General features: G+C 33.2%; 1 protein-coding gene across 1 annotated transcript; it reads left to right on the top strand.

The window, feature by feature from the left end:
* Nucleotides 1-54: 54 nt before the first annotated feature.
* ift22 (intraflagellar transport 22 homolog (Chlamydomonas)) lies at nucleotides 55-4,335 on the top strand. Its single transcript, XM_024274273.2, has 5 exons — nucleotides 55-238; nucleotides 2,255-2,337; nucleotides 2,408-2,491; nucleotides 2,562-2,764; nucleotides 4,061-4,335. The coding sequence occupies exons 1-5, from the start codon at nucleotides 200-202 to the stop codon at nucleotides 4,207-4,209; spliced, it is 558 nt and encodes a 185-aa protein (XP_024130041.1). The 5' UTR covers nucleotides 55-199; the 3' UTR covers nucleotides 4,210-4,335.
* The last annotated feature ends 9,872 nt before the right edge of the window (nucleotides 4,336-14,207 follow it).

Raw genomic sequence — 14,207 nt, 5'->3', positions numbered from 1 at the left:
AGAAGAGTTCTGATCGGCCAATGAAGCGAAAGGATGGCTAAAACCATAGTAACGACGCGGAAGTTTGTTGCTCCAGTGTCTTATCTAAGCCGCCCGTAAAAAGAAGGACATTTTATTCTTATTTATGTGTTTAGCTTAAACTTTATGGTGTTTTAGTCATCTACGCGGAGACAATTTGACCAGGTTTTAGCGACGGAAAATGTTCAAGGCAAAAATAGTCCTTATTGGTCCCAAAGAGGTAAGTTAATCAACATCAGCTTCACAAAATACCTTTTTAATGTAATTGTATGTATTTATTTATTTATTTTGCAAGGAGCTTAATTTGATGTCATAATAATACAAGCTCTCCAAAATGGCGAGTCTATAAATTAATCTTCCTCTTAGAAAAAGCAAACTTGAAGTTTATTTTGTTACTTTAGCATAAGTATAGCAAGAATACTATATAACATCCATGTGTAGTGTAGGAAGTACATTAACGGAATACTTCTTGTTGAACCTTTTTATTTAACCCAGGTAGGTCAATAGAGAACACTTTCTCATTTAAAATGATGACCCGAGTTTGCATTGACAAACAAAAACAACTGGAAAGTGAAAAAAGTTAAATACAGATAAAACATAACATCATCTAACACCAATATTGACAATAATAGAAGAAAACTCATAAAAATAGTTAATAACATTTTTCTGACTGAATTTTAGCCTTTTAAGTCGACAACAAAAAGTATAAAAAATTAAACTTCACCTAAATTGTATTACTTTTAGTAATGTATTCTTGTAGTGTATCTAACTAGACTGCTTTTGTAAGTACATAGATGTTTTATTACATCCATATATATTTAATGTTTCATGTATTTCTAAAATTAATTTAAGACTGAAGTAAGCAAACATTTGATCCATCCTCAAATGAGTATCTGTGTTCTGTTTTTAAGGTGATGCATGAATGAATTCCCTCGAATTCCTTTAAATCAAAGCTTTTTGAAGTTTGTCTCACTTGATCTGACTGTATTTCTCTTAATTAATCTTTAATTAATTACCATACTGTTCATTTTGTTCTATTTAATTTTTACTTTATTGTTTTAACTGTATTTATTTTCTTGTGTTGATGCCTTTCACCCCAGGTCTTCCTTAAAAACGAGATTAAATCTCAGTGGGATTTCCTGGTAAAATAAAGGTTAAATAAATTAAAAAATTAAATAAACCCAACTCCTTTAGGTTAACCAAATGAATGAATAACTTTTTGTCATTGTTTGTACCTTATACAATTAAATCGATTCTTTCAGTGCATTTGTAAAAATAAGTAAATAAATAAAATAACAAAAACAAAATAAAATACAAAACCAAATGGATACATTCAAACAAATGCATTTTATTAAAAATATAGTAATATAGTAAAAAGAATAAACGCCAATGAAAAAGGCTCTCAGTTCCGAGCAGCATTTGAAGTGCTTCACAATAAAAGAAAGAAAGTTTTAAATCAGGCAAAATCAAAAAGTGCATAAAATTACAAAAATTAGTCAGCAATAAAATGCCTAAAAGATAAATAAGAATGTATTAAACAAATAAAAGAAAATAAAACGGCACCAACAACTGAGTATTAATAGACATTCTAAAAAAAAAAGGTACGTTTTTAATTGACATTTAAAACGGTTAAGGTCTGATAGCATCTGCAATTCTGCAGAAATTACATTCGATATCTGGGGGCAAGCAATGGAAAACACAATGTTTCTGTCGTGACCTTCAGCACATCAGGGAGATACTGATTAGCAGAGCTTAAAATTCTGGAGTGGCTGCACACAGTTAAAAGCTCCGTTTGGTAAACTGGGGCGAGACCATGAAGAGCTTTAAAAACAAACAGTAAAAGTTTAGACTGAATTCTAAAATGGAAGTTAATGAAGTGAGCTGAGTACCAGAGTGATGTGCTCTCAAAAAATTAATAATAATAACAATATAAAAAGATCATCATCCTGAAAACAATCAGTTTTCTAATAATAACTATTCACACTTTTCAAGTTTTTTTTCGTATTTTAAGAATAATCCAACAGATTTATTAATTTGCAGTTTTGTCTAAAATGTGTCACTTTCTGATCATTTATCACAAATGTAATTAACCCGTGAAAAAGGAATCCCGTATTAAAATTCTTGACATGTAAGACTGTTTTCTAATAATTCCTCTTTTGAATATAGATATATATTCATCTATATATTTAACAAAAGGTGGAAATAAAAACAATTAAAAAACCTTTTTTTCCTCTAGTGTGGGAAAACCGCCCTCGCAAACTTTCTTTCCAGCACGACAGAATACCTCGATGGCGAGTACAGACCCACTCAGGGGGTCCGGTAAGAACTGGAATCTCTTTAGACATTTCAGTTTTCTGAAACTAAAACTTCTTCTTTCTGCTGTTTGCAGGATCCTGGAGTTTGAATCCCATCTTGAGGGGAGCGGCGACAGAACATGTGAGGTGGAGCTCTGGGACTGTTCAGGGGATTTCAAGTAAGTCCTCTTTCTACTTCTGTTAAGGGTTGGATGAATGCTCCGCTACAGCAGGATTGTTTTGTTTCAGGTTTGAGTCGTGCTGGCCCGCCCTCATGAAGGACAGCAGCGGCGTGGCGATCACCTTCAATCCCGACGTTCCGACTCACCTGAAAGAAATCGAGACTTGGCACTCGGTGTTCGTCTCCTCCCAGGGTTTGCAGGACAGTCAGTGTTTGCTCATAGCTCACCACAAGCCGGGGAGCGAAGCAGAAAACGGACGGCTGCCTTTAGGTAACAATTTCAGATCAGTGTTTTTTAACTTTTTTAAGCTACCGTCCACTCTGTGACTCTTCTCATGACTTCACAGGTCCGTTTTTGCAACAGGCGTTTATTTTTTCTTCTGCACTTCATGTTACTTAAGTTACAATTTGTTTTGGAGTTTAGCTAATATTTCAGGTACATTCCATCTTTTTTTGGCTAGTTTAGGGTTTTCTTTTTCTTTTTTTAGACTGTTTTAGAGTTTAGCTATTTTTTTTCAGCTACATGCTTGCTGTTTTGGCCAACATATGTTTTTTTTCAGTCTTCAGGCTAATTTGGCATTTAGCTAATATTTTACCTGGCTGTCAGCTTCAGCGTTTCAGTGATTTTAGCTTCAGCGTTTTCAGCTATCAGCTTTAGCATTTTAAGCAATGATCTTCATATTTTCAGCTATCAGCTTCAGCGATTTCAGCTATCAGATTCAGTGATTTTAGCTATCAATTTCAGCCTCTTCATCTATCAGCACTAGCGTCTTCAGCTGCCAAATTCAGCTTCCAGCATTCCCACTAGCATTATCACAGATAATGATATATATCTAGTTAATAATTATGTTAAAAAGTTACAGTTTTGAAGTTCTAAAAATGTAGTTTTAGAGTGTTCAATAAATGTTTATCCTGTTCGACCTAAGGTGTGTTTTGGATTTTGGTCCCCTGTGCGATTGAGTTTGACACCCCTGATATAAATGAAACATTATAAAACATTTCAGAAAATAAAATCTATGTAAGAAAAAACAAAGTAATACAAACAAAAAGCACAACAAATATCTCGTTTCTGCGTGTCAAGAAAAGAGTCTCTTTCAGTCCAAAGCGTGGCGCCTGCAGCTCTTTCTTCCAGTGTGAACTGCTGAGGCCAACTTAAAAAATTCAAATTCTCACGAGAATAATCATAACGCTGTGAGCATGCTTCAACCAAAATTAACTGTTCACTCCCAGAAAATAAAAATCCAAATAAAAGTTTAACAATTTTCTCAACCCATGAACAACAATAAAAAAATATAATTTTAAGGAGCACTTAAACACTCTTTCCTTGATAAAAATCTTGAAAGAATCAAAAATATCAAAAGAAATCAACAATAAACAGTCATTTTTATCAGTTTCTTGACTTATAATAAAAAAAACACAAAGAAAAATATGTTTTATGATCTTCCATATTCTGTGTGCAACCTGAGCTTGTTTGGATGAACACAGAGCTGCAGATATTCAGTCAAACTGAATAAAACCCAGAGTTACAGTGACATTACTGAGTCAACAGATCTGCTTTTTGTCACAGCATCAACTCTGGGAAAACTGCAGCTGATTCACTCCAACCTGGAGGAGGAGCCTGAAGACGTGAGGAGGGCGTTCTGCAGATACCTGGGAACCGTGGTCAACGCCATGTCGGAAAGTCGGGAACGCGAGGAGATGTCCATCATTTCGTAGCTGAAACCTTTGGACACGACGACGTGTTTCAAAAGTGATGTTTGCTGGACGATATGAGTTCATGTTCCGTCTCTTCTTTGGTTTGTTCAGCTTTTTGTAAATAAAACAAACATTTTTTCTTCAGAATCTGACATTAAAGTCAAATAAAATCTGCGTTTCTTTTGTTTATTATCATGTTTTTGAAGATTTTTTGAATATTTAGTTAAAAAAACTGCAAAAACAACAAAAAAGAAAACAAAAGAAAACATTAAAACAAAGTGGAATGTTTTTACTGACTGTAAAGTCAAAAATCCTCTTCTTTTTAGTATCTTAAATTACAGATAAATCTCTTTGTTTTCAGAATGCAGCAAAATCCATCTATAGTTGGAAGGAAATTATGTTAAATTATAGGTTTATTTTCAACCAAAAAGTTTCTAAGATGCAGCATTTGGAGTGAGGTGAGAAACACAGAGTGAGATCTCTTCGTGTTTGTGCACGTCGCTGCCGCTCGCCGTTTTCGTGGATGACTGAGTCATTAGTCACAGAGCTCTGACTCACGCTGCAGCCCTCATGGGGGGGGCACGGCGGTTCATGTCTACACTCCTGACTGTGAGAAAGTGAACCTACAGACTGAATACTTTACCGCCGGCTGTCAGTCTGCATTCTCGCTCGCTTTCATCGCCTCCTGTGTGCAGCTTTCAGCTCCGTTCTGCTGAAAACATTCAGAATCTTCTCTGCTGGATTCAAACCGTTCTCTGAAAGTTACCTCATCTTTCATCAACTGAATATTTGCTGCATTTTTAACCTCAAGATGAAGAATTTAGAGAATAAGGCAACAACTCCTGCCTTATGGAAATCAGATTCAGACTAAATAGAAAAATATTAAGAAGAAAATCACTAGAAAGTAGCGAAATAATCTGTGCTTGGAGCAAGTTAATAAGAAATCTTAAATAAAAAGTTCCACACATGCATTTAAAAAGGGAAAATTATTTCAAATGTAATCTCATAAAGCCCAAAAATATGAATTTTTTTGCTAATTATAAGCAAATAGTTTGTGTTCTTGAAGTTTTTTATGAATAAAAATTGTAGTTTGTTTTGATTAGTAGAGAAGAAAGTAGAAATGACTCATTCTAGAACAAAATGTAAACAAAATTCAAAACTATCACGTCTTCTTAGAGCAAAAATCTACATTTTTATTACCAAAATTACGACTATGAATTCCAGTTTAACTTTATTGAAATTGAAAATAAGATCATTATTAATAAACCAAAAATTACAGTCAAATTAAAAAAAAAAATCAACTTGGGGCAAAAATAATTTTGACTACTTTTAATAATAAATTCATTATTTCTATGACCTTGCAAAAAATAATCTCCTTTGATTTAGTGAAAAGCTTGGGAATGTGTAGAGTTAGAACAACTTTAAACCTTGACTTTCTAAAAATTAACGTTTTAAATCTTCTAGGACCAAATAGTTTAAAAACTGCTGTGAAAGATCTTTAAACATCATTAAGGGTTTTAAAAGTGAAGCAAATCTTCATTCTGATTTTGTTTCCTAAAGATTAACATCTGCAAAGTTGGAGTAAATTTAAACTTTAGTTTTTCTTTAGAACCACCAGGGGGCGCTCTTCAATGTTTTATGACGAGTCAAATACAGAACTGAGAGCCTCATCAGTTGTTCAGATTAAGAGCAATATTCTCATTTTCTAAAGGAAAGATCTTTTGATAAAGACAGTAAACTGACAGAAAAAAGTTTTAAATAATTCAAAATTCAAAATAATCATTAAGTTAAAATGAAAAAATGCTTTTAAAATAAAAGTGTCTAATCAAAGTCTTTAAAAATCTTAGCAAAATAATAATCCAACAAAACAGAATTGAACTGGTGTAAAGTGGGATAGTTTTAGTCAAAAAAATAAAATATTTTGTGGGACTTTTCTTGACTTTTAAGAACTGAATATGTTACATCAGGGGTGTCAAAGTCAATCGCACGAGGGGCCAAAATCCAAAATACACTTTAGATCACGGGTCGAACAGGATAAAAATTAATTAAATTAAAAAAACTAAATTTTTAAAGCTTTAAAACTTAAACTTTTTAACATCATTATGAACTAGATTTATAGCATTATTATAATGCTAGTGATAATGCTGTAAGCTGAATTTGGCCACTGCAGATGCTGAAATTGATAGCTGAAAACACTGAAGCTGATAGCTGAAAACGCTAAAGTTGATAGGTGAAATCACTGAAGCTGATAGCCAGCTGAAATATTTGCTAAATGCCAAATTAGCCTAAAAAATTAGCCAAAACAGCTAGCATGTAGCTGACAAAACAGCTAAACTTCAAAATATCCTAAGAAATAAAAAATAAAAAAAAATGAAATTAGCATAAACAGCATGTAAATATTGCCTAACTCCAAAACACCCTAAAAAAACTTAAAAAGAAAGGCCTAAATTACCTAAAAGAGCTAGCATGTAGCTGAAATATTAGCTGAACTCCAAAACAGCCTAAAAAACTTCAAAAAGCTGCAGAATGGCCATTATAAAAACTTTAAAACTGTAACATTTTAACATAAATAAGAATAATACAAATGCAGGAATATTATTCCAGAATAAATCAATTTAAACCTTAAATAACTTTCAATATTTTACTCTCCATAAAAATGCATTTTGTCAAAATGATACAAGTTAGAAAGATAACATCATTAATAACAATAAAATAAAATTATCTGGAGGGCCGGGTAGAATTACCCAGAGGGCCGGATCCGGCCCCCGGGCCTTGACTTTGACTCTGTTAAACCATCAAATTACCAGAACGGTGAGAAAAGATCGACTAAAAACTGTTTTTTTGCTGAAAACCGTCAGAGGTCAGTTCATCTCCTCATGAAGCTCAAACAGCAGTAATGCATTCTGGGTCATGAAGACTCAATCATGCATCATTCACAGGACGACAAAGGCTGATCCGATCAAATCAGTGACATCACGACTCTCTCATTGGTGGTGAACACGAACGTTCACGCTCTGTGACGGAGCAGAGATCCTCTGAGCTTCAGGACGGCAGATAAGGACTTCATTCAGGGAGACAGAGTGAAGTCATCGGTTTAATCTCAAGATCATTTCTACATCTGGAACAGCAGATTATGTCATCGCTCCTCTCTGCTTGTTCTTGTGTTTCTTCTTCTGTGACATTTTTATCTGTGAAAATGAATCAGAAACAGACTTCATTAAAACTGATGTCATTTTTGATCAACGACGTCAAACATTTTAGTTTAGTCAAATAAAAAAATACATGTGTGTAGCGTAATTCTTTCATTGTTTCTAAATTTAGATAAAAGTGCAGTTTTTGCAGTTTGCTGAACAAATTCTAAATTTTTGACAATATTTGGCAAAAATGTTAACAAAGAGAGCTCTTTTAATTACCATTCTGCTCTTTTTAGGCAAAATCAAAGGATCTGTGTTGTTTTCTAGGACATAGTTTCTGCAGAGCGGCAGGTACTCAGTAGAAATTCACCTCTGAGTTGTGGGTGGGACTACTGCTGTGGAGCAACCCCGCCCCCCTTTCCCCATCCTGTTGGAGAAGCTTGTGGGCGCCCAGTGTACTTTGTCACAAATACGATCATTTTCTAATTGTATTTTCTTGTCTGCTCCTGTTTTAAAGCAACTTGAATGAAGAAACTCAAATCAGAAATTCAATTTTGAGCTTAATTTGTGTCCCCATCATCAGAGAAATGCCACAAGAACATGTTAAAAACACCCAAAAAAATCTGAAAATGTCATCAGAAAATCAGCTTCAAATCCTACAGAGAATAATTTGGTCAAAAAGTATTTTATACCACGACTGCTCTTCTTGCTATGCTAGCTCAGAGGTCTGCGACCTTAGACGGTCTGTACCCGGCTGTCAAAGTCAATCGCACAAACACACCTCAGGTCACGGGCCGAACAGGATACACATTTATTGAACACTCTAAAACTACATTTATAAAATTTTAAAACCTTAACTTATTAACACAATTATGAACTAAAATTCAGATTAACCGAAACAGCTAGCATGTAGCTGAAAAAATAGGTAAACTCTAAAATAGACAAAAAAATCTTAGTAAATGCCAAAATGATCCCAAAAGCTAGCAGAATGCTAAATTTTAAAACATTAAAGCCATAACTTTTTAACATAAATATGAGCTAGATATATAACATTAACTGTGATAACGCTAGTGTGAATGCTGTCAACTGAATTTGGCAGCTGAAGATGTTAGCGCTGATAGCTGAAGATGCTGATAGCCAGCTAAGATATTAGCTGAATTCCAGCTGAATTAGCCTAAAAGACTAAAAAAGAAAAAACAAACAACAACAAAAAAAACTTAGGTTAGCTAAAACAGCTAGCATGTAGCTGAAATATTAGGACGAAATAGTCCACTTTTTGCGAAAAAATGTGCTAAACCAAAGAAATAAGGAGAATGAAGTACTAAATATTGATTGAATGTTTATTTCTTTTGTAAATGACCATGGTATACGCGGGATAATACCCTCCGAAGTGTGCATTATACGTGTGTTAATTCTCATAATGCACACTTCGGAGGATATTATCCAATACTTAACTTTCAATATTTTACTCTCCATAAATATGAATGTTGTCATATTTATCCAAGTTAGAAATGAGCGCAAGATAACATCGGGCCATTAATAACAATAAATAAAATGATCTGGAGGGCCGGATAGAATTACCCGGAGGGCCGGATCCGGCCCATGTTACTTTGACACATGCAGCCTCTGTTTGGTCTGTTTGGTTCCGTTTCTTACTGACCAAAGCCCAGCGAGAGCCACAAAACCCCATGTTGAGAAAACTTTATTTATACTTTAGTTTAGCTTAGCTTAGCTTAGCTTAGCTTAGTTTATTCATTTATTTCATTTTCATAGTACACAACACAAACTTTCATGATACTCTTGTCTTAGATGAAAATGAAAGGGGACAGAAAGTAGAAGACTTATTGTCTCTGCCCCATTTAACCAAATTAATGTCTTTGTTTCTTAACGATAATATGTCACCTGGTTGGAAAAAAGAAAAAAAGCAGACAAATAAAAACAAAAACACAAAAGAAACAAACAGCAAAACAACAATAAAAGAATAAATAATCCAAATAAACCAAGTACCTCAGAATTTTTTATTTTTATTTTAACCCGTTCCCAACGACCTCATAAGTCATACTGTGTGAGCATTTGTTTTTCTCAGTTTTCTTTAATGTATTTAATTGATCTGGACTCTTATTGACTTTCTACTATTATTCCATGGTCTGACACATGCACCGAAACACTTTTTCCTTCATTTTGTTCTGAATTTATTTGGTTTTGAACATTTCCTGTCCTTTTAGATTGTAATTGCTCTTTCTTTTTCCAAGCTTTTTTGTACGTTATTTAGCAGACTTTTGATGTGCTCTATACATAAGTTTTAGGACAGAATGATGGACTAAGTCTTTAAATTTGAATGTTTTCAGCCTTATAATCAGTGGTGTAGATGGTCCCAATAATTACTCCCTGTGATGATTTTTATTACTTGTTTTTGTAATACAAATATGGAGTTTATTGATTTCTGTGTCAGATCAGATCCAACAGAATTACTTGAAATAAATGTGAGAAAGTCAAATTTGATGATTTCTGTTATTATGACTTTAGTTCTTTTTTTTGGTATTACTATATAAATAACATTGATACAGAATCTGATTTTAAAAAATCAATACATGTAAATGCAATAATATACTTTAATTCCTCTGAGCAGTAACTATATGTTGTGCATCAGAAGAAGAGAATATTAACTTTAAATGTGTTTGAATAATAGACCAAGAGGACCGTAAATTTAACCTTTTACAATTTAAATTGATTTATTTCTTGCACTTAAAAACAAAGATACAAAGATTGATCAATATCAAATCAATTTGATCATTTGTTATCTGACATGTTAGAAATCTAAACATATATGATAATAATTAATTACCTAAAACAAATTAACCCAAACTATCAACTTATCATTTATTAAAATTGTTTAGAATTGTTTTTCAAGATTAAAGAAGCACTACGGAGGCTTTGGAGGCTCAGTTTGTGGGGTCATGTCTTAGAGAGACGGAGTCGTTGTCTTAAACTTGATTGTTTTTAAAAAATATATTTTTTTTAAGGCAAAATAAAGATTACATTTTTTTTTAACAAAAAATTCAAACCATTTTGTACACTAAAGACTTTCTTTCATCTGCTGGAGCTTCAAATCTGATCTACTATCTACAGATTATGGAAAGAGGACCAACACACCATTACTTTATATAATATATAAATATAATATCTAAATGAGATGAAATGCATTTATTAATCTCGTTATTAAAACCTTGTTGCACCATTTTTGGACTTGGACATCCAAAATTGTATTTTTTTTAATGAAAAGCAGCTTAGAAATAGAAATTCATCCCCGTTTCCTCGTCAAGCCTCAGGAAATAATATGCTAATGAATGTTTGCCTGAAATCAGAAGCACACTGTGTTTGGCTTTATCTGTATTTCATACGTGCAGCATCTGCTTTAACTTAGCTGGCACCAGAGCGCCTGGTGATACGGAGAAAAACAACTCTGATCGGCTGAATCATGTTGATGCTTTTCTAAATGAAGAAACTGCAAAAGAGGAAAAATCATTTAACTTGATTAAATCAACATTTAAAAGTGTCACATCTGGTTTAAAGGTTGAAACTGTTTTAACTGTGAACATTTAGGGAGTTTAGTGTGTGAACTGAGTTGTTTTTATGCTTCAGAGCAGGGATGTACTCAAGGGGCCAAAATCCACAACACACCTTCGGTCGCGGGTCGAAGAGGATAAACATTAAACAATAAAACTACATTTTTAACACTTTAAAACTGTAACATTTTAACATAATTATGAACTAGATATAGCATTACCTGTGATAATGCTAGTGTGAATGCTGTAAGCTGAACCTCTGAAGATGCTAATGCTGATAGCTGAAGATGCTAAAATTGATAGCTGAAGATGCTGAAGCCAATTCCAGCTAAAATATTAGCTCAATTCCAAATCAGCCTGAAAATAACAAGCAAAAAACTAAGTTAGCCAAGACAACTAGCATGTAGCTGAAAAAATAGCCTAAAAAACTGGACAAAACCCAGAAAAAAAGACATAACAGCTAGCATGTAAATATTAGCCTAGCTCCAAAACAGCCTAAAAAGCGAAAATAAAACACCTAAATTAGCCAAATCAGCTAGCATGTTGCTAAAATATTAGCTAAACTCCAAAACACCCTGAAAAATAGAAGAAAACGCCCATATTAGCCAAATCAGCTAGCATGTAGCTGAAATATTAGCTAAACTCCAAAACATTGAGAAAAAATAAAAGAAAACGCCCAAATTAGCCAAATAAGCTAACATGTTGCTGAAATATTAGCTAAACTCCAAAATAACTTTTAAAAATCTTAGTAATTGCCAAAAGAGTCCAAAAAGCTAGCAGAATGCCATTTTTTTTTAACTTTTAAACTGTAACTTTTTAACATAATTATAAATAATAAAAGGCAGGAATATTCCAGAATAAATTAACTTTAACCTTAAATAACTTTCAATATTTTATCCTCCATAAAAATATGACTTTGTGCTTTAGAGAGTGTTAGTATACAGAAATACATTTTTTTTCCCCTAAATATCTGTCAAACAAACATTAGCTTGAATGTTCAAACAGCTTTAGATGAACAATGTAAGCTCAGAGGTTTAGAGGTTCAGCTGGTGAGTGATCATTTCTGTGCGCTCTCTGGTTTTTGAATATTTAGACGCAGTGACGCATCAATTAAGCACCATTTTTATTCCTTTCATTACCTCCTGAAAGCGAGGACAGGTTGTCTGGGTTTACCAGACCTTTTGCAACTTTCCTTTCTAATTGCATTAATGAGCATCATGTCTTTTTTATTATGTTTTTCATTTTTATGTTCTCTGATTTGCTTCTTTGAAGTGAGGCAGCTGCTGCTGCGAGCCCTCCAAGGACAGTCATTCAGCACAGACTCTGGTTAGGTTTTGGAGTGTTGTGATTGCACACTGTCACGGAAAATTGTGGCTTCGCGTGTTTGTGACCGACAGGAACGTATGTGAGCATATCTCACAGAAAAAATGTGAGAGGATTGAAGTCAGGCCAGATCTGCAGAGCTCAGTCTAAATTCCTAATTTTGTATGTTATCATGATAGTTTGTTGTCGTTTCATACAACCTTAAAACTTCCTTTTAGGTGTTGGAGCATCAGCATTTCTCCTCCTCATCTGTGCTTCAGTACTAAGTTTGGATCAATGTACCTCATGAACCTTCATTTTTCTTATTCAGAAATCTAGTCCTAAAGTTTTGATAGAACTTGGTTCCAAAATGAACTAATTATCTTATTTTCTAAAAACTTAATGTCATTCTTTAAGCCTAAATCAACAAAACATCACTGCACAATTGTAATTTAAAAGTTTCAGACAAATTTACAGATAAACAGAAAAATATTCAAATTTATCTTTTACGACAAAAAAATAAAAATCAAAGTGATGCATCTTTGGCGACTATTATCTCTGCAGGCATCCTTTTTGTTCACCTCCAAATTTCTCTTTCAAGCACCCTTAAGCTTTTTTTTTCTAAATTATAGTATTTTTCTCTTCACTTTGATTTGATTGTTGGAGACATCAAAACATTTAAAGAAAATAAATCTAATTTAGAATTTCCTGTACAATCCCAGAGTTTTATTTATTTGTGTATTTACTTTTTGGTGTGACATCCCTTTTGAAGTCTTTGAAGAAAGATTCAAAAACAGTTTGAAGAGATAAAGACAAAAATCAATTAATAGTTTAATTTAAAAAAAAATAGCCATAAAAAATAGTTTGAACAGTTCCTGGATGATATCTAATTATTTAGGGACACATGACTGTGTGAGCAGATCCTGCAGCAGGATGCAGCTGTCTCCTCGTGTCTTTAGCGGTGTGGTGCAGCTGCTCTGAGACTTTACTTCATCCGTCATAGAGCTGGAAGCAAACAGGCAATTGAAATAAATGTGCAAAAACACAGATTCAATTCAGTAAATTTATTGCAATATTGGTCAGATCTCTGAAACAACAGACATATTCTAACATCAGCAGTACGGTGGCCCTGAAGTCCAAATTACATCAACGAATCATTTAAAAACATTTAAAGATCACAAAACAAATATTTAAAAAACACAGCATTGCATTAAGAAACCAAAACGTAAAAAAAACAAAAAAAAAAAACATTTTGAAAAATAAAAGTAATTTAGGAAAAAAGAAAGTACAATGTAAAAAAATGTGTTTTGTTTTCTAAAATGTAATTTTCATCATTAGTTGTTTTGCTCAAGTGATTTGTTGGTGTGATTTGGGCTTCAGGGCCACCGTACAGAAAGCCTTTTAGCAAGAGTGCTGCTAGGGATTTTGGGATCCATGAAAATATTTTTTACACATTCCCTATGAGTTAATGAAATTCTATAATTTCACCATCATTGTTAGTGCCCCCACCCCCCAGCCTCTTGATACAATAAAAGTAAATAAAAAAATTATTGGTTTTAATTGTTTGAATGCTTAAGCATTCAAACATGGTGATTTTTCTGCTTCTTTCTGTACGATTGTCGGCATGTAAAAACTCAATCACACTTTCAGCCATATTAGTAATCTTGGTATTAAAACGTTCAGCTTGTTCAGGACATTACAGCTCGTTCTTTTGGTATTATTAAACACTATAGTTTAAATATTGAACAAAATATGCTCCATAGAAGATGAATGAGAAAGTCTTCAAATTTCAAAATTTTAAGTAATTCAGCAACAAGCCTTTAAATATATTCATGGGATATGTTTACATTTTTTATAGTAATTTTTGAAAAAAAAAATTGGAGTTTAGCTAATGTGTTAGCAACATGCTAATGTTTCTAGCTAACTTGTCATCTACTGGGTTTCTATAGGCTAATTTGGAGTTAAGCTAATATGTTAGCAACATGCTAACATTTCTAGCTAACTTGTCATCTACTGG

This window comes from Oryzias melastigma, linkage group LG17 (assembly GCF_002922805.2).
Source record: "Oryzias melastigma strain HK-1 linkage group LG17, ASM292280v2, whole genome shotgun sequence".
In the NCBI taxonomy this organism is placed as follows: Eukaryota; Metazoa; Chordata; class Actinopteri; order Beloniformes; family Adrianichthyidae; genus Oryzias; species Oryzias melastigma.
Note: the sequence above shows the minus strand (reverse complement) of the source record. Positions and strands in the feature narration are given on the sequence as shown.